We start from the raw sequence: 19,225 nt of genomic DNA, 5'->3' as shown, positions 1-19,225 counted from the left end.
CAAGAAAAAATGATTATTTTTAACCATTCTCAAAATAAGCTATCTTTCACGGTTTCACTTAATTGGGATAATCCCACATTTGTAGATTCCTTCATAAATTGGTCCTTAGATTGACCCTAAACCTAAAGCGTAAATATTTCTATATACTTTAGTATATTCGAGCGTGCCTCAAAAATCATAACGATAATCTGTTATGATTAACCAAAATGACCTTGATTTCGGACTACAGATGTGTCCTCTAGTATGCATCTATTCTCTTGGGTTAGGTTTACTCTTATAAACCTTGAGGTACACAGGACTAGATCAAAAGGACTAAGGGTACGAGACACTTAAGACTGCTTCAAATTTAGGTGGGGGTCTTTTGTCCAACTTAGTGCAAAATCTAAGTTATGAATCACAAACAAAAAAGATAAAAACCTTGAAAATCACATAGATCTTGCTGCTCTTTCTAGGGCCCCTCCTCAGTGATGTTTTGCTATCGCTGTTAAGAACTTTTTAACATCAACAACCGACACTCTTTGTTTTTGCCATATTGAAAATGCATAACAAAAAACAGGAGTGAAAAGGCATACAAATCAATCATAGAGCATCTTATTCTTGTTATCATTTTATTTGATTTGGTTATATTCATTGAAGGAATAGATAATGAGGAATATGCATTGAGCATAAGTAAAAACTATGACCCCGATATTGTGATCCAACAACAGACTACGGAGTACATGAAATCATCAAGGCGGTAGTGAGTACACCGCATAGAAAATAGCACATTTATCAAAACTATGTGAATTAATCTCATATAGTGTCTTTAACTAAATTTCGTAGCATAACAATCAACAACCTCAGCGAACTCAAACTACCAAGTAACCAAAAAGAAGCCTTTTTGCGGCCATGTACATATCTCAACCAATTCAACAATAAATAGTAAGAAAATTCTTAGGCAAGGTTGAGGAGAATATAATCTGCCATCAACTCCCCCATTCTATTAATTTTCTTCTAGATTCAACCTATTCGTTTAACCCGGCGTTATCAATATCAGCATCTCCCATTCCAGTATCATCTTCTTCTTCACTGTTCTCGTCACCACTCTTCTCTAAGTTCTCCCTACGCAAATTCTCCAACTGCTCCAGGAATAATTTATCATCCCTTTCACTCACCTGCATCACAAAGTCAATAATTAGCCTATAAAATACATATTCACAGCCCTCAGAGCAGGCGGAAAAAATTTCCCCATTAAGGCCCAAAACACTCGCAATCGGCAGATCAGGCAATAAAAAAGGGAAAAGGATCGCCCCAAAATAAAACGAAAATATAAAGTTAGGATGATGAAATTTACGGTTCTTGGCGCCTCCTTCACCACCAGCTTTCCCTTGTGATGTTCAATTTCTTTAGTACAAGCTTCAATTGCCTTGTGAAGGGTGGAAAGACCTTGATCCTACAAGGATACCCAAAACATTATTGAAGGACAAATAGAGAAATAAAGATCTACAGGAAAATATCAACCCACACACTTGTAAGCAGAAACATAATTTGCAAGAAGCATTTGATTACAAATAATTGCAACCTTATGTTTCAGAGATTGCGATTTTTTCCTATATCAATAATTTGGACAGTTGAAATTTAAAAAGAAATTTGAACAGCCTTGCACAGCAAGTCTTGCTTTATATGGAGTAAATAACTCAACTTTGAAGTTCTGACTTTTATATTCAAGTGTCCACAAGACCATCCAAATGTAAAGTAAATAAAAAATAAAAAAATAAAAAAATAATTTTTTTTTTTTTTTTTTAAAAAGGCTTACCCTATATTGCAGAAGCATGAAAATGCTTTCAGCTAATGACATTAAAAAACCTATGTACAGGATAAGAATTGACACATAATAAAATTAAGAAAAACAAGATGAGTAGTAGTTTCCATGGAGGGTCCATATACGACACATTCCACTAGCACGCAAGGTTTTCACTTTTCACAAAAGGACACATAATTTCTTCAAAATATCAAACAACAAATTTTTACATATTCTCTTCGAGATGGTGAACTAACCTTATCAAGAGTCTGAGTGGTCAAGACATAAAGTGGTGGAGCAACCAGTTTAATTTTCACAGGGCAATCTTCTGTTCCAGAGGCTTCAGCTTTACGCATAGCTTCCTGCAAACCATTATATCCGTCAATGGAATTTAGGATAAATGCAAGAACCACCAATAGAATTACAAGACAACATTCGAAACCATGAGAGCTTATAAAGCGCACTATGGAAGTATAATACACAGCGACCTGTACCCTCAAAAGCTAGGTGAAAGAAGATGGCCATTTCTACAGCTCAGATCAGGCTCTAAAAGTTAAATATAGATGTCACACAACACAGAAATAATGACTTTAAAAGTCCCAGCAGTTTCAAGTCATTTTCATTGAAAGAAGCTAAATCATGATAAATTGCATACCTTCAAGTATATTAAGTATTAACACAGTTATCACAATACAAATCTTCATCCCCTAAATTAGTACCATAGATAACACTAATTGGCACAAAATCTTACAACAAAGAATGCAACATCTAAAACTAAAAATCAATCAATAATAAAAAAAAAAAAAACGAGTGATGGAGAAAGGAGTAAAACTGTATCGGAAACTAAAGCTGAAGAATTCATAAGCTTAAAGATATAAAGGCACTGAAACTTTATTATCACATATCCATAAAAAAATTAAAAAAAAATAAATCAGTTTGTACAGGTATAACCGCAAATCTTTGAACTCATGCAACTCTAATATTAAAAACAACTAAATTGCAATACTTGAGCCTAAAACATCACTAATTTAAAACCTATGTAAAAGCCTCACAAACATAATTACCTCAATCACACAAGTTCAGTAAAAACAAACTCCTACCTTGATATGAAGCACTCCATCAAAGTGGAAACATTTCATTTCAATATCAGCACGGATTTTTAGAGGCTGAGGAGTCATTCTTCGTCTAATATTCTTAATCAGAGAAACCTTGATCTCTGGGGTTACAGCAGGGATCACTTTTGTTACCTGCAGTAAGTGCATATGAGACCTGAACCAGAATTATCACCAATGAAAATGTAAAGTGGGAAAATTTGCATACCTCTTGACCATCAGGACCGGTTTCTTTGACTTCATAGGTGAGTGGATCCAAAATAGTGTCAGGGTCATTCACAATTACCTTGAATGCCTATTTTAATGAAAGAAGCTCAGAAATTTATCGAAGGACAAAATCATCCAGAATACAAGGAAACAAAATGAAAATGTTTACCTCAAAAGCATGACCATACTTCCGATATAGAGGCCACCCTATACGTATATATAAATCCTGCATAATGGAAAACACATTTTATCAAGCCAGCATGAAGATTTAACCATCATGTCCGAAGCATAAATCAAAATTTCTTCTGCTAAGTAGAAAGGGGCAAAATTACTGAAATTGATACAGAAAAAGAAGTTAAATAAAGCAGAAGAGAAGAAGCAAGATCGAGAACAGATGCCCAGTGAACTCGGCAGCATGCTGATTCTTAAGTAACTCAGAAATAGAGCATGGAGACTAGAGATTACAAACAACTCAGAAGTCAGAAGGGCCATATCCAGTCATCAAAACTAAAAAGTTATGTGAGCCATAGGATTTAAGGTTTAGCAGCAAAATTAATCCACAAAAACAAAACCCAAATTCGGGCCCACTAAACAACATAGTTCTAACACTGATGAAGTGATTCATCTGCAAAATATTGTAGGAAACATATAATCTAATATCACAGCAGTTCAGAGTCAGAAGGACATGCATCCTTCTATTTAAGTGATTTACAACCAAGTCTACCTTAGTTCCAAAGGTCAACCTAGAAGTTCAAAAGGTAAACCATATTCCCTACACTCTTCCCCCCCTATAAAAAGACTTTGAATATTAACAGAGATAAAAAGAGAACACAACCGACTTCCTTCAACTCCCAAGTTACAATGCATTCTTTGTCCCAAACAGAGTGTTACCATTGTCCACTACTATACAAGTTTATACCAAAAAAGATTTATTTTTTTCACGTATTATAAAACTACAACACAGTGCAACTTGTCCATGCTGCCCTTTCTCAAAAATTTCCAGCTCACTCAACATGAGTCCAATGGAGTACAAAAGGCAATATTGTAGTGTAGATCAGACTTCCATACTGCGTGTGGCTTATTAGTACTTCCCAATATCCACAGCCCACTAAACATCAATAACTAGCACGAGGAAGCTGAAAATGAGAAGAAAAAAAAAATCCATATTCTATTTCTCCTCTATCAGTCCGTTTAGACGGGGGTATAACCATATAAGAACACTGGACCTCCCAAGGCCTTGACTAACAAAATCCTGTTATCATTACCAATAGTAAAGACATTACACCAAAAAAATTACACAAACCCTCTGTTATCATTACCTTAAATTACTTCATTACCTTAAATTACTAACTTTAATCAACAAAATATAACAGTAGTTGCTACTAGAATCTACAGAAGATAAAAAAAAGTTAATGAATGATTCATTTACAAAATCAATCTGATAGCAAAACTAGAAAACTATTCAAGCCATGAGAGTAACAACCAGTGCAAATTTCCGACGTGCAAATATATTTGACCCAATTAAATAAACATTTAAATCCTCAAACTTGTACAAAATCCATGATAAAGAATAAACAAATGAAGCAAAACCAAAGAACCTTACGCATAATTCTCAGCTAATGCACAAGAATTATAATTTAACTAAGATAAGTAAATTGAACCTACACCACTCGTACTTCCCAACTCATTTCTGACACCGGCATGTGTTTAAGTGTCAAATTAGATAATCCAATGAAAAGAATCCTATCCTTTTGGTTTAAAATTAAATGCCAAGTCTCAAGTATCAATACCGACGTCAGAGTGTCAAATTACTTGAGGTAAAATAGAATCACATTCATCGTTATAATCTTAATACTACAATTCACCATCAACACTAACAAAATCCCCAATTAAAACAACAAAAATTATATAAATATAAACAATACTGCAAAATTATAAAGCATTGATACAATAATCCATCCATCAACAACAAACAAAGTTGACAAATTGACGATAAATTATCAAAACAAAACCCAAATTCAACAATAAAAATACCCAAATAAAGAGATAGAGAAGAAAAATAACCTCCAAATCCATGTTCATAGTTTCAGCAACATGACGCATAATCGAATGAACAAGCTTACTCTTATTATAGCGTTCCTCACATTGGGCGATATCTTCCTCAGAAACCCTACGCTTGCTAAGATCGATGTAACCCTTTTCCTTATCAACCCTAAGAACCATAACGGGTTCAGTACGACCCACCCGAATAAGACTGTTAACACTCCGAATACGACGACGAGAAAGCTCAGAGAAAAGGATCATTCCTTCGATATTATTGTACTCCAAAAGAGAAACATATGCACCCATGTCTGCGATGTTCTTGACCTGAATCATCACCGCCATATCCACTTCTGGGTACCGAGATTCGTACATCCGACATTCCAAATTGGGGCCTCCGCCTGCCATTGATGCGATTCGGAGGAGAGAGAAAGAGGGGAAATTTGAGAATTAGGGTTTTTTTTGGGAAGTTGGAGAAGAAGATGATTTTCAGAAGAGTGATAAATTGCTGCTGCTGGGTAGTTTTTATATTTCTGGATTCTTTTGTGGGAAAGGTTTTGCGTGGGGTTTAAAAACGTCGTCGTTTTGGTGATTAAAATTTTGATTAAGAAGAAAATGAAATATTGTCGTCGACAGCAGGATTCGAACCTGCGCAGGCAAAGCCCAACAGATTTCGAGTCTGTCTCCTTAACCACTCGGACATATCGACAACTTGTTGCCTTTATTACGTGTTTAAGTTTATGAACTAATTTTCTCTGCTGTAATAGACAATTTTGTAAGATAAAATGTGACTATGAAATCATTCAATTAAGAATTAATTATTTTTTGTCAATCAAAGTTTATGAACTCATCCAATCAAGAAGAAGGCTCATTTTAGAAAGGGGGATGTAAGGGAAATCCCACCTAAAATGTGTTTGGTGAGATTAGACCCCTGACCTCACGCTTGGAAGTCGGAGAACTGACCAACTAGTCTAGCCTCCTATCTTTAAATATATACGAACGTGCTATTTATAATTACTATGAATTAGTTTTGTGTAGTACATGTACAAATTAATTATTCTAATTTTTATTTAGGAACAAAAAGATTATTAATTCGTAGGTAATATAAAGATATATATGAAGCATATAAGTAATTTGAACTTCACTACATTGTCTGCATCTAAAATTTGACATATAAATATATATTAGAATGTAGCTTCTTACAAGTACAAGTGAGGCGCTGTTCGATTTTATTTTCAATTTATATTAATAACCTTATAGATAATGGTTTAACTCGATTTGTTTTTAAGTTGTTTTAGGCATGTTTAAGTACAACTATCAGAATTTGTCTACTACCTCCGTTTCATATTTTTTGCAAATTTGGAATATTTTATATCTTACAAATAATACCCCAAAATTGCGAAAAATATAAAACGGAGGTAATAAAAAAAAGTACAACTGTTAGAAAAGTTCCTCATGATTTTTAATTTGGGTCAAATTAATGTAAAAATTAGTTTAATTCAGATTAATGTAAAATTACGAGTATACTAGATATGATTTGAGTTAGGCTAACGTTACAACAAAAAAATCGAATTTTTGATTTTTATTAACCTTTCATGACTTTGACCAAGTAAATTGGACCTCAGAGTCATTGAAAAGTTTTGGGCTAAACTGGCAAGAATATAATAAAAATGGGTTGGTATTATCTAAAAGGCCCAATGCTACAAGAGTCGATTTGGAGGCAAAATGGGTAATTTAATTTTCAAATAAAGTTGGCGCCAAGAAGCATAAGTGCACAACAATTATGAGAGTCAGCCATAACCTTCCAATTTGCCTATAAATAGAAGCATGAAGATCAAAGGAAGAACATCAACAAATCAATCAACAACAAGCATTTTATTTATTTTAAGCTTTCTTCTTAGCTTACGTAGTTTCCCTTGGCTTAGTAGTCAAGCGATATAGTTTAGTTTCTCTTAGTATGTATTGAAGATCGTTCGTCTTTTTCAATTGTATGATCATGGAGGTAACCTCTCCTTCAATTTATATAATTGTAGACCTGACTCTATCCTTTAATTAATGGAATGCATTCGTATCTTTTGTCATATGTTTATCTACTTGTTTTTTTAAGCAATCTAACTTGTTTTACTATATTTGGGAAAGCTTCCTTATTGTTTGTTTGTTCCGTTAGCAAGATTATCAATCTTTGAAATCGGTAACTCGAGGGGCAGCCCCCTAATACTCTAGAACAAGATAGGGTATTTGACTTGTTGGCAAAGAACAATATTTGCCTCAACAGCTAAGTAATAAGTAAGGTATCAAATACAAGTAATACAGTAGACAATAAACTGCAATAATTGTTTGTGATCAATCTAAGATATTACAACGACAATATCATTTGCTAATTTAAGTTGATGTATTTAAAAAAAATATCTACTAAGATTCTGAACAAACAGCGTTGCATGGACATAACTGACTCCACCACAACCACCGCTTGACGATGGTGACTGGTACCTCACCAGCGGTCACATTATCACCCTACCATCTCAGTTAAACTTGGAAATCGGAAATGACTGTAGCAATCACAAATCATGATATGTAGAATAATCGGTCAATCCATCAACACTTCAAATTAACTTATAACAGAAATTACCAACATAAATTAAACATCCAAACATTGCAAAAATGTGGAACACAAATTTAGAATTAGATTATCTCCTTCTTCAATTCCCTTACAAATAAGTCAGTTCCTCCGCACACTAGTTGTTTCAATTCCTCCGCTAGTTTTTTCGACTTTGTCAATAATCAAACAACATTGTTGTTTCAAAAAAATTTGCAATAATTAGTGGCAAGCTACATCAAATACTTGAATTAAACAGGGGAAGCTAAACGTTCAAATCATGAATCGATCTAGCCACTCGCAATGGGAATCGAGCTTCTCCAATTTATAATACTTTGGGGCATAATTAATTTAAACTCATTCTTAACTAAAAGTAAATGAATTTATTATCATAAATTATTAATAAAAACATTTGTATAAACTTTCATAATGACCTAAAAATCCTAAAAACATCACATTATATTATATATTATAGGAAATTTTGCATATAATCACCTTTTAAATCTTAAGGGTGAGCATGGGTCGGGTACCCGTACCGTTAACACTATTGGTTTGGGTACCCGATAACCAATAACACTAAATATGATATCCATTAACCGAACCAATAAGTTCGGGTACCCGGATTTTCGGATCGGTTATCGAGTACTCATTATACTATCCAATAATGAAAATTTAGAATTTATAATCTAGTTATTATGATATCATTCAACACTAATTAACAATACTACCACATGATCATGACCAAATTACTAATAATATTACTAACCATTTAAATTATGAAGTGATTATGAAGTAAAGTAAGAGTTTAGATTTTGGATAAATAGATCTAAGTAGGAAAAAAATGAAAAAATTGTTTATCGGATCGGATCGGGTAACCGTTTATTTTAAAATGATACCCAATAACCGTACCCGATAACAAATTATCGGATTGGGTACCCGAACCGTTATGGTTATTGAAACGGTACCCTAATTTTCGGTTCGATTACGGTTTGGGTTTTCGATTTTTCGGATAATTTTGCTCAGCCCTATTAAATCTTGTTTTTTTTGCAAAAAAAACCACCCTTTAAAAAAAATGTTGTTAAGGGTGGGCAATTTCCGACTTCCAAACTCATGGGTGGAGATTGTGGGTGGTGGGCGACCCGTGAGGGGATTTTATGGGTGGTGGGTGACTCGTGGTTGGTGGAGGAAGCAACAACAATCAAACAATAATTAGGGTTCCTAACAATAATTCCTAACAAAACTTACCACTTGATTTGTGAAGAAGCAACAATAATTAACAATGGATGAACAGAAGAAAGAGAAACAAATGAGGAGAAGAGGGAAATCGAAAGAAATAGAAAGAAAAAAGGGGGAATTAGGGTTCATTAAATGTCACGTGCCATGCATGTGACAGGGTCAACGCCGGAGAAAGTGGTCAAATATATAGGTGGTAAGTTGCAACAAAAATTTTAAAATTATTGGCCTTTTATAACATCTTTTTTAAAAAGTTGGTTTTTTTGCAAAAAAAAACAACAGCATTGAAGAGCAATAATTTGTAGATTTAGGTTTAGAAATTCGGAAATTGGAGAACCAGAAAAAAGTTTGAGGAGAGAGAAAAGCCAGGTTAGAGAGATAAGGATATTGGGTTTTACTGTGATAAAGGGTGGGTGTTATTTTTTTAATGTAAATTGTGAGGACCAAGGATATTGATAAAATAACTAAAATCAGAAGGTGGGGACCATTAGATATTATAATATTATTAAAAAATAGGGAAAAGCTACTAAAAAAGGAAACCTCTCATTTATTTAAACACGGCCGCAAAAGAAAAACATCTCATTTACTTAAACACGGAGGAAGTATTTCAAATGTTATTAAGGTTTGAATATATAATTATTGTTGAATATATGTTATTTTAATATCTAATAAATATTGTTTTTTATGTAGTACATATTGGTTTAACTAAACATACATATTATATAAACTTTCATAATGACTTTAAATTCCTAAAAAACATCATATTATATTATATATTATATATTGCACATATATACACAAACAAATATGTGTTTTTTACATTAATATATTTTTTTTCCGAATTTTAATATCGTATTTCCCATTCAACACTTAGCAAATTCATGTCGAAATTAAACCAATTTAGAATTAGATTCACTTAAGCTAATGTATATCGAATGTTTCTGTCTTAATCCAATTAAGGCAAACATATAAACAAAGGAAATTCATGCCGAACACCAGTTTAGAATTGGATTCACTTATACTGTTTCACGCGGCTCTCCTTCTTCTTCTATAAATAAGTCATTTACTCTACTAGTTTCTTTGTTAAAAAATTAAACAAAGCATAAAATTACACTTTCGTAATGACTTACAAAACCAAAACAATTAACAACAATAAATTTTGTTACAAAAATATATAATTACGTTATTTTTTTATATAGTCATTATTATGAGAGTGTATAACTTTTTAAAAATAAAATTAGTTAATATATATAAGATATAAAATGTACATAAACAAATTATATTAAAATATTTGTTAATTAACAAATTATGTGAAACTATAAGTATATTTTGTAACACCCTAGAAATTCTTTCCCTTTTAAAATACTTGTTTTGCCCTTTTTAAAATACGAAAAAGGAAAATCTAAGACATTACCGCCACCGTGAAAACGGCTAAGGCAATTATCAAAGACACACAGCGGAAGACTACCTTTAAAACCATTTAAAATAAAGTCAACTTTAAAAGTCAAACCAAACGAAAGTAAAAGTCAAACAAAGTCAACCGAAGTCAACCTACAACTTGGAACCATTGTAGGCCCTTAAACCAAAACACTTGAAAACCTCTTTGCGTTAGTCTCACAATCAACATAATTAAATAATCAATTAAAGCAATAAACACATTATATTCTAACGAGAACTAAGCATGATTCACTCTTCACTCATGCCCCTTCATGATTATGCTTCATCACCTAAAAAGCTCCTCTCTACTTGTCCCCACTACTCGCCATTAGAAATGGGTCGTCGTAGGGCCAAGGTAAAGACAAGGCCAGACAAACACACAATACACACAATCAGCAAAGCTAAGTACATAAGCGTAATTAACACACACTAACATGCTTTCATCCTATCACCATACAACTTACCTCGATGCACCTGTTTACAAGCACACAACATTCATCATTTGACTCAACTACTAATTAATATTTATTTAATTTTGATTATACATCGAACGGGTTTCCAACCAACTACCTGCCTCAAATAAATTGAGGTAAACTACACTGGGAGCTAACCGGGTAGGCAAATGCCACATGAAGTGACTGGATCCTGCGCATAATAAATAATAAAAATGGAAAGTACAGCGTCCTGTACCCCCAGTAGGAGTTATGGTCAAATATAAAGTCGCATAACCCCCCCTATATGTTCATACTCAAGGTATATACGTTCCAAGAGTTTTGGTGTGTAATCTCTTTCAATTTACGTGATTTACAAATTATTAGACTTGATGATGACTCTCAAACGCAACACACACCAAAACATTACAATTCATTCAAGCAATCAAACAAACCAGTTTAAACTCTTAAATATTTAGTGACCACATAACTTTAGTGTGGAATCCTTTTTAAACTACCCCGGTGTTAAAATAACACCTTAAGTGCATAAGGCACCGCAAATCCTATCCCTCGGTGTTAGAAACACCTTAAGTGCACTTTAGGCACCGCAATATAACTTTTCATGTGTACTAAGACACTTAAATAGCTCATTCCTCATGCTTATAGCATCAATAAAAATTATATGAACCATAATAAAATTCCTCTTCCATAATCCAAACCAAGATAAACATCCAGTTTAACCAAACATGCTTTCTAACATGCCAATAATAAAAGTATGGTTCATAATCAACATGCCAATACATTAATTTCCAATCATTAATTCACCATAAATAAATCATACATCACCAATCATTCACCAACATCAATCCAATCAACAAATTCCATCCAACACCTATCATGATACTACTTGGAATTAATTTAACAAATCCTAGCATGCTTCTATACACTTAAACTTTACCAAGTAACGCGAACGTACCTTGAATATGATCTTAAAATAGCCACGATTACACGAAATCGCTCACTTGGAATTCTCCTATAAACCACAATTATAAAAGAAGTATTAATACTCTTTTAACACAAAATTACAGCATTATTAAAACTTATAAAAATTTCTGTAATTTGGTTTAAAAACATTAATTTTAATAATTTCAATCAACCACAATCAAATTCCATCCATAAACATTAATTTAAAAACCTAGGGTTTCCAATCTTGGGGCTTTTTAATTAAAAACCAAATCTAAAAATTATAATTAAAATACTTGTTATTAAACATCCTAATAATCATCAAAAAACCCAAAACAATAATTAGATTTAGGGTAGATTTAATTAAAATAAGAAAAGCAACATAAAATCTTTCGTTAAAATAAAAAACTGCCCGAAAACCATATTTAAAGGCTGAATTTGGCCACGAACGGGTGGTACACACTACCATAGGTGGTGATTTTTGTTTAGAATACTGTTTTACACACGAAAAACACTATTTTTTTTAAATAAATCGGACGAGTTAGAATTTAATCGTTGATTACATCGAGATTAAGAAAATTACGAACGGAGAATACACAATATGCAACCACCTGGCGCCGCTGCCACACTGCCTGTTGGCTTCTTGCCATCGGGAAAGGTTGGTGGTGGGTGGCCGGTGTGTGTGGTGGTGGTGGTGGTGTAAACAATAAATAAATAAATTAATAAATAAAAGGGGAAGGGGAAAATTAAGGAAAAATAAAATAAGAGGGGAGAAAGAGAACGTACCTTTAGGTGAATTTTCACCCTAGGCACATGAGGAGTATTTATACTCCCTCTTAGCCCTCCTACTTACTTCCCTTAATAATCCCTTTCCTAATCGGGATTAGGATTTGACTTTCTTTAAAACTTGTCTTTTTTAAATTATTTAATATAAAATAATGTGCCCCAATATTTTAAATCATAAAATCCAACATTTTCAAGATTATTAAATAATAAAATATATTTTTAATTAAAATCATTCTTTTTGTATTGAAGAAACCCTAAATAATTTTATTTTATATTGTTTAAATACTTCAAGAAATATTTATTTAAATTTAAAATACGTATAAAAATACGGGTTATTACATATTTATATTGCACATATTTAACTAATATAAATTATGTGTATTGATAAATTATTTTAAATTTGTCTGATAATGTTCTCATACTAAATAATTTAATGTTAAATTAATAGTTTTGTAACAATTATATATTTTTTTTCAAAAAAATGAGTCAGATCAATTGACAATATTGGTTTGTACTTAGATTCGTCATCGTTTATTGACGTTGGTAATTTTCTTTCCCTCTCGTTTGTGTTTTAATTTTTTTATTTGTTGTGTTTAACTAGTACATCGAGAAGAAATAAAATAGGACACGTGACAAACAACAAAAACTAAAACCCTAAAATTGAAAAAAATCTCGTGAAAATTGCAAATAACATTAACATACCACCGAATTCCATAATTTAAAATTTAATTACAAGATTAAATAACAAATAACAATACGCTAAGGGATGACATAATGAATACATTCATAACAGAGTCCATTTCAAATATGGCTGCTAAATGAGCAATAGTATTTTTTGCCCGGCAAACATGAATACAATTGAAACTAAGAAAACCATCACATATTCTACTAATATCCTTGTAGATGTGGAAAATAGGAGCATCACCCTCGATCTTCTGTCTGATTGCCTGCACTACATTCAAAAATTCGCATTTGAGCACAACATTATGATAGCCAACGTAACTAGCAAGCTTCACCCCGTGCCGAGCTGTTGTAGCCTCTGTCATCTCAGGAACCCAGTGGCAGCTTGTCCACCTTGTAACCACTAGTAGCAGCTTTCCCCACTCGTCTCTAATAACTACGCCCAAACAAACACCTCCTTCTATAGGCACAAAAGCTGCTACATTACCCATGACATGATCACGACCCGGAGGTGACCAACCAGTACTAGAGTAACTATCGTCTCTACTTATATTTATAACTCTTCATTTTTCCATAATTTCTCTGCCTTATCAAGCTTAAAAAAACATCCCTATATAAGAGGAATGTTCTTTCAATCGGGTCACCCAAATAATTTATATTGGGTGTCCCGTCAAGTAAACAAAACAGTTTAGGGTACGAATTTATAACTTGTAAATAAGTTTCTTCCCTAGGCAGATATTCTAAATACATCGCAACAATATATTCATCACAATACGTATAACCCTTACCTTCTTTTCTCGATTCTTGGCTAAGATATAAGTCAATCCTATAAGTATTTAAGCCTATACTCTCGGTTGACTTCTTTGTTAAGTATTCTACTAGTGCGTCGGCAGGAGGAAACATCTTTCAATTCGCGACAAAATGTAGGTAGTTTGTAGCTTATTTTCAAAATAAAAATTGAATTTACTTAGTAGTACAATACTAAGTAATAATGAGGTAATAGTGGGTTGGAGGAGCAAGGGAATGTGTTAGTGGGGATGTTGAGAGAAATGAGGTAATAGTGGGTTGGAGGAGCAGGGCAATGTGTTAGTGGGATGTTGAGAGAAATGAGGTACTAAGGGAATGAGCAGCAATATAATTCAGTGGCGGACTGGGCCTTGTGCCTGGTGAGGCAAATGACTCACCAGGGCCCAAAAAAATTCTAAGTTTTCTTTTTTTTTTTTTAAAAAAAAAATAAAAAAAATAAAAAATTCTAACTTCAGCCTGTTGACTTGCCGAGTCCCGACTTCCTCAAGCCCTAGCCCCCGCTGCCGCTGCTCTTCGCTTCTTCATCTTCACCCAAATCCCGCATTTCCGCCGGCAGCCGACTCCGTGAGACGAGACCTACAGACGACCAGCGGTCAGCGGACCAGACGGCCAGACCTCCAGTGCTGCTCACTGCTCTTCGCTTCTTCTTCATCTTCTGCACCTTCAAGCACTAGAAGAAAAAAGGTGATGGGAAGCCACAAATTGGAAGCGGTTATTGAAATCCGCTTCCAATTCCTTACAAAAATTCCCGGCAAAAAAGAAAAAAAAGGATAGAATTGGAAGCGGTTTGAGTTGAACCGCTCCCAAAAATATAATGGGAAGCGGTTCAAACTTCAAACCGCTGCCCTTTCTAAAAAAAAAAGCGGGATCAAATAAATACTTCAAACTCAGCTCACTCCTTCATTTTCGCGTTTCCCTCTCACCTTCTCCTCAAAGATGAAGGTCGCAACTTCATTTTCGCGTTCCCCTTTCACCTTCTCCTCGCCGCAGCTGCAACCACATTTCGCGTTCCCCTTTCATTCTCCCTCCTCATTCACTAATGGTCATGGTGGTCGTGAGAGATAACGACTGTGTGGTGTTCATGGTATGAGCTTCTTTAAACTTTCCCCTTTAAATTTCAAATTTAAGGTTTCTTTGCATAATTACTAGTTCAAATCTTTGATTTTTTTTCTATTTCTAGGGTTTCGATTTGTAACTGTTGGTGGTGGTGGAGAGCAGCGATGGTGAGGTTCGATTTGTGCATATAGATATGCAAAGTAGCTAGAATTTTGAATGTGTTTGGCTTCATGTGTGTTTTTCATTTGCTAATTGCCTAATTTAATTTACGATTTGGGGATTTTTGATGTAGGTTTTCTGTATTTGATTTAATTATGTCATTTTTGTTTAAATTTGTGTTTTGTGCCAGTTTTTGCTCGGAAAGTTGAAGGGGTTTTGTTATCTACTAATGGATAGTCAGGATTAGCTGATTTTTGTGTGAATAAGGATTGTTTTGAAGTTTAATTAGCTTAATTTATGTGGAATTTGTGCTCAAATAAAGTACTTGCTATCTGTATAATCATTTTGTTTGCTTAAACTAAACAATTTCGTCTAAAAAAGTAGAAATTGAAGATTGGTTTTGAGTCTTTTGACTGTGTTTAGTTATAGTTTTGTCTAATTGTCTTCATTATAATTTTTAAGTCCCAAATGATTTATTTTAATATGATTAGCCGATTAGAAACTGAAGATTGGTTTTAATTAGCCGATTCGGGAATTTTTCCTCTAGAAACTGAAGTTGTGACCGGATATTTGACTATTTGAGTTGAGTAGTTGAGCCCTATAATTTTTGTTTAATTGATATTGATTATTATTTCTGATTTTCTGTTTAATTGATATTAATTATTGAATTTATTATCATTCATTCTGCATTTATCATGTATGTGTCGCAATAACTGGTGTCGTACTTTGTAGACTCGTGGTGGTAGTACCTTTGGCTATCTTCTTGTTGGTATAGTGAAAGTTGTAATTTATTAGTTTATTTTATTTAAAGTCTGGATCTTTAGGGTTTACTGTAATTGATAATCACCCAATCATAGTACAAGTATTAGAATTTATTGGGTTTTGTTTCTTATTAAATAAATCTGGACACTTTTAGCTCTGTTTTAAGAAATTTATGTTAGTGGGATACTGGGAACTTCCTTTTTGGATATTTTCTCTTGATTAATGTAGGAAGAAATCTATTCACTTTTATTGAGTCACCCATATAAAATAAGGCAGAAATTGGGTTTTGAGTCTTACTTTCTTTCATTGCAATATTGTACTTTGAGATGAATCTATCATGATTGCAGATGAATCAAGCTATTGGTGTATGACTTCACTTATCATGATGAATTCCCAAGCTTGTAGATCAGCCTTGCAAAATCAAACATCTCAGGCTCAGCCGCTCAGGTTATGCTTTCTTTCAATTTTTGATAAATTTTCCAATCAAAATTTTACTTCTATTATATGTAATGTTGAATGATCAAGTACTTGAATTTTCAGTTCTGCTCTGTCATTGTTGGTATATGATTTTATTTAGTGCCATTTAACCTATTAAGAGCTCTATTTTTGGCTTTGGCTAATTATGAACTATATTATGTTTGAGTTTTGTTGCTTGTGGTAAATCAAATCTCTTCTAGTGAAGAATTTCCTTGGGTAGTTTGGTTCTCTGTGTTTAACTAGCTTTATAAAAATAAATACCAAGTAAAAAAGTAAAATGATCCAATTTGCTTGCTTATTATGAACCTTTGAAGTATTGATAAGGTCAGAATATATGGGGTTTTTTAATTTTTTGTTTAGCGTCGATCAATTTGGTAACTAGTATGTTACTATGTTTGGTGACTTATGAATCTTAATTATGCAACAGCCTACGCAGGCTGCCCATGCCAGGCACCAGCCCAGGCCAGGCAGCTGCAGCAGCCCAGGCAGGCAGCAGCCCAGGCCAAGCATAGCTGTAGCAGCCCAGGCAAGCAGTAGCCCAGGCCAGGCAGCAGTCTGTTGTGGGCTGGTGCAGTCTGTGATTCGGATCGGAAGAGTCTATCTCGCCTGAGTCTTCCTTTCCTGTCAGTAGCCGGGTATGCTGCTTTGCTTTTTTTTTTTTGCTGTCTGCTGGTGGTTGTCTTTTCCCTTTAAAAAAAATAAAAAAAAAAGGTTCTCATTAGAGGAGAGGATGATCGGAGTAGAAAATTAGTTGAAGACGTTGGAAACAACGATGAAACAGTATAAAGAATTGTTGGAAGATGTAACCGATATCGAAGCCGGCTTGGTTCCGATTCCTGGCTATCTTGCTTGTCCCTTCACTTTGGAGTGGGTTGATAATGGCAAATTTGATCCTTTTAGGAAGAGGTCTGCGGCTTCTATGGCTATGTCTATGTCTATCTCTAGGCCTCATGAAAAAGAAAGGAAAAAGGGTGTGCCTTGGATTGAGGATGAACACAGGTAACATCAGTTAAATAAATCACGTTTCTTTCACTGATTATTTCTGTGATTGTCAATGAAATTCGATAGTGAAATTTTACAGCTGTGGACTGGAGTCTAGTAGTGATTACTGAATAGGTTAAACTGCGTGAAATATCCGTGTTACTTCGTATGCACTGGTTTGTATGCGAATGCACGAATTATGTACTGAGTACTGATATGTGTTTTTTAGACTATGAGATTGTTGTTCCATAGGGTTGGCATTAGGTTAGCAAGTTCTGTTGTAAAAGTCTGATATCTGCAGTATGTCCTTAATTATGTTGGATATGATATGTTAGTAATTTATATTGTGAGAATGTTGAGTTATTAACAATGAGTTATGCAGGCGGTTTCTGCTTGGACTTCAGAAGCATGGGAAAGGAGACTGGAGAAACATATCACGGAACTTTGTTATATCAAAGACCCCGACTCAAGTGGCTAGCCATGCTCAAAAGTATTTCCTAAGTGCAGCCTGCCTGGGCTGTTGTGCACCTGCCTGGGTTCCCTTTTTTTTTTTTTTTTTTTTTTTTTTTTTGCCCTTGACTAATTGTTTGTAATATTTTGGTGTAATTAAATACGTAGTATTTGTAATTGTTATCTTAATATATTTTGGTGTGATTAAATATTATTGTTCATTGAATATATTAATGATGTTAATTTTAATATATATAATTATTTCGTGTTATATATATCATTGTATTATTGTTTGTAATATTAATATTATGATTAATTAATAATATTAATTTTATTAATAATTAATAAATAATTTTATATCGATTAATAATAAATAAAAACTGGAGAATTGGAAGCAGTTTGGCGCCAAAACCGATTCCAATTCTCCATTTTTTTCATGTGAAAAATGGGAATTGGAAGCGGTTCAAACCGCTTCCAATTTAATTATAGAATGCGAAGCCCCCCAAAAGGAAGCGGTTCAAAACCGCTTCCAATTAGGGGGGTTGAACCGCTTCCCATTTTATTTTTTCTACTAGTGAAGGTCCCTCCTCGCCTAATTGTAAGCTTCCTTATAAACCATCAAATTACTACTATGAATTTAATTTAATTAATTGATTATACAAAACCGGTATTGAATTATTGGGATTATTTTTGTAGGGTATTATAATCTAACAAAAAAAGTGCTAATTTGTGCTTAAATTAACCTAGAAAATTTGGAATCAGATGGGTATTGATCTCTTAACTCTATTGGTTTCAAGTATTTAATCTTGAAGCGTATTTCAATTAACAACTTTGTTGTAATATTTCACAATTTGGGGTTTGAAAAAATGGTGTATGATTTTGTAGTGGATATATTGGTAATTTATGATTAGAAATAATGGTGTATGTGTCAGTAATAAATACTCGTATCTTGAATATCTTGAATTATAACTGGAGTATGTATGTACTGTGCACAAACTTGAAATGCAAGCAGGTCTAAATCATTTTCCCTCCATACTTTTTTCAAAGTTTATTTTGAAAAGATTAGCTAAGTGAGATTAGTTTCATTCTGTAATTCCATAGATCATAAGAAAACAAATTATACTTAGAAAATGTAAGAAGACTGATGCGGAAGAATATCTCTCAAGTTAATATGGTAAAACTAAAAGAAAAAGTATATATCAAGTCACCTTAGCTTTAAACTACAAACAACTAACTACTCCATATTTAGAATTAAAACAGATAAAAT

The 19,225-nt window shown here is 33.5% G+C and overlaps 1 protein-coding gene, 1 long non-coding RNA gene and 1 other non-coding gene across 3 annotated transcripts; 1 reads left to right on the top strand and 2 right to left on the bottom strand.

Annotated features, from left to right (window-relative positions):
• Positions 1–693: 693 nt before the first annotated feature.
• LOC110726030 (eukaryotic translation initiation factor 2 subunit alpha homolog) lies at positions 694–5,659 on the bottom strand. Its single transcript, XM_021905503.1, has 7 exons — positions 5,164–5,659; positions 3,269–3,325; positions 3,101–3,187; positions 2,881–3,027; positions 2,038–2,142; positions 1,334–1,432; positions 694–1,154 (listed from the first exon to the last, which is right to left on the bottom strand). The coding sequence occupies exons 1-7, from the start codon at positions 5,545–5,547 to the stop codon at positions 1,005–1,007; spliced, it is 1,029 nt and encodes a 342-aa protein (XP_021761195.1). The 5' UTR covers positions 5,548–5,659; the 3' UTR covers positions 694–1,004.
• Positions 5,660–5,766: 107 nt separating this feature from the next.
• TRNAS-CGA lies at positions 5,767–5,848 on the bottom strand. Its single transcript has one exon. It is a non-coding gene; the product is annotated as a tRNA-Ser (tRNA).
• A 10,663-nt stretch (positions 5,849–16,511) lies between these two features.
• Positions 16,512–18,207, top strand: LOC110726029. Its single transcript, XR_002512290.1, has 2 exons — positions 16,512–17,526; positions 17,891–18,207. It is a non-coding gene; the product is annotated as an uncharacterized LOC110726029 (long non-coding RNA).
• The last annotated feature ends 1,018 nt before the right edge of the window (positions 18,208–19,225 follow it).

The sequence above is a fragment of the Chenopodium quinoa genome, unplaced genomic scaffold, assembly GCF_001683475.1.
Source record: "Chenopodium quinoa cultivar QQ74 unplaced genomic scaffold, ASM168347v1, whole genome shotgun sequence".
NCBI classification, from domain to species: domain Eukaryota; kingdom Viridiplantae; phylum Streptophyta; class Magnoliopsida; order Caryophyllales; family Amaranthaceae; genus Chenopodium; species Chenopodium quinoa.
The sequence above is the reverse complement of the archived record's forward strand: the minus strand, read 5'-3'. Positions and strand labels throughout refer to the sequence as shown.

What these genes read in the sequence shown, in the direction of transcription:
- LOC110726030 (XM_021905503.1), bottom strand. Translation starts at nt 5,547, where the DNA reads ATGGCAGGCGGAGGCCCCAATTTGGAATGTCGGATGTACGAATCTCGG. An exon ending in CCGGTCCTGATGGTCAAGAG is followed by an intron (nt 3,028 to 3,100) that starts GTATGCAAATTT and finishes CACTTACTGCAG; the next exon opens with GTAACAAAAGTGATCCCTGC. An exon ending in ATGGAGTGCTTCATATCAAG is followed by an intron (nt 2,143 to 2,880) that starts GTAGGAGTTTGT and finishes AATGGTTTGCAG; the next exon opens with GAAGCTATGCGTAAAGCTGA.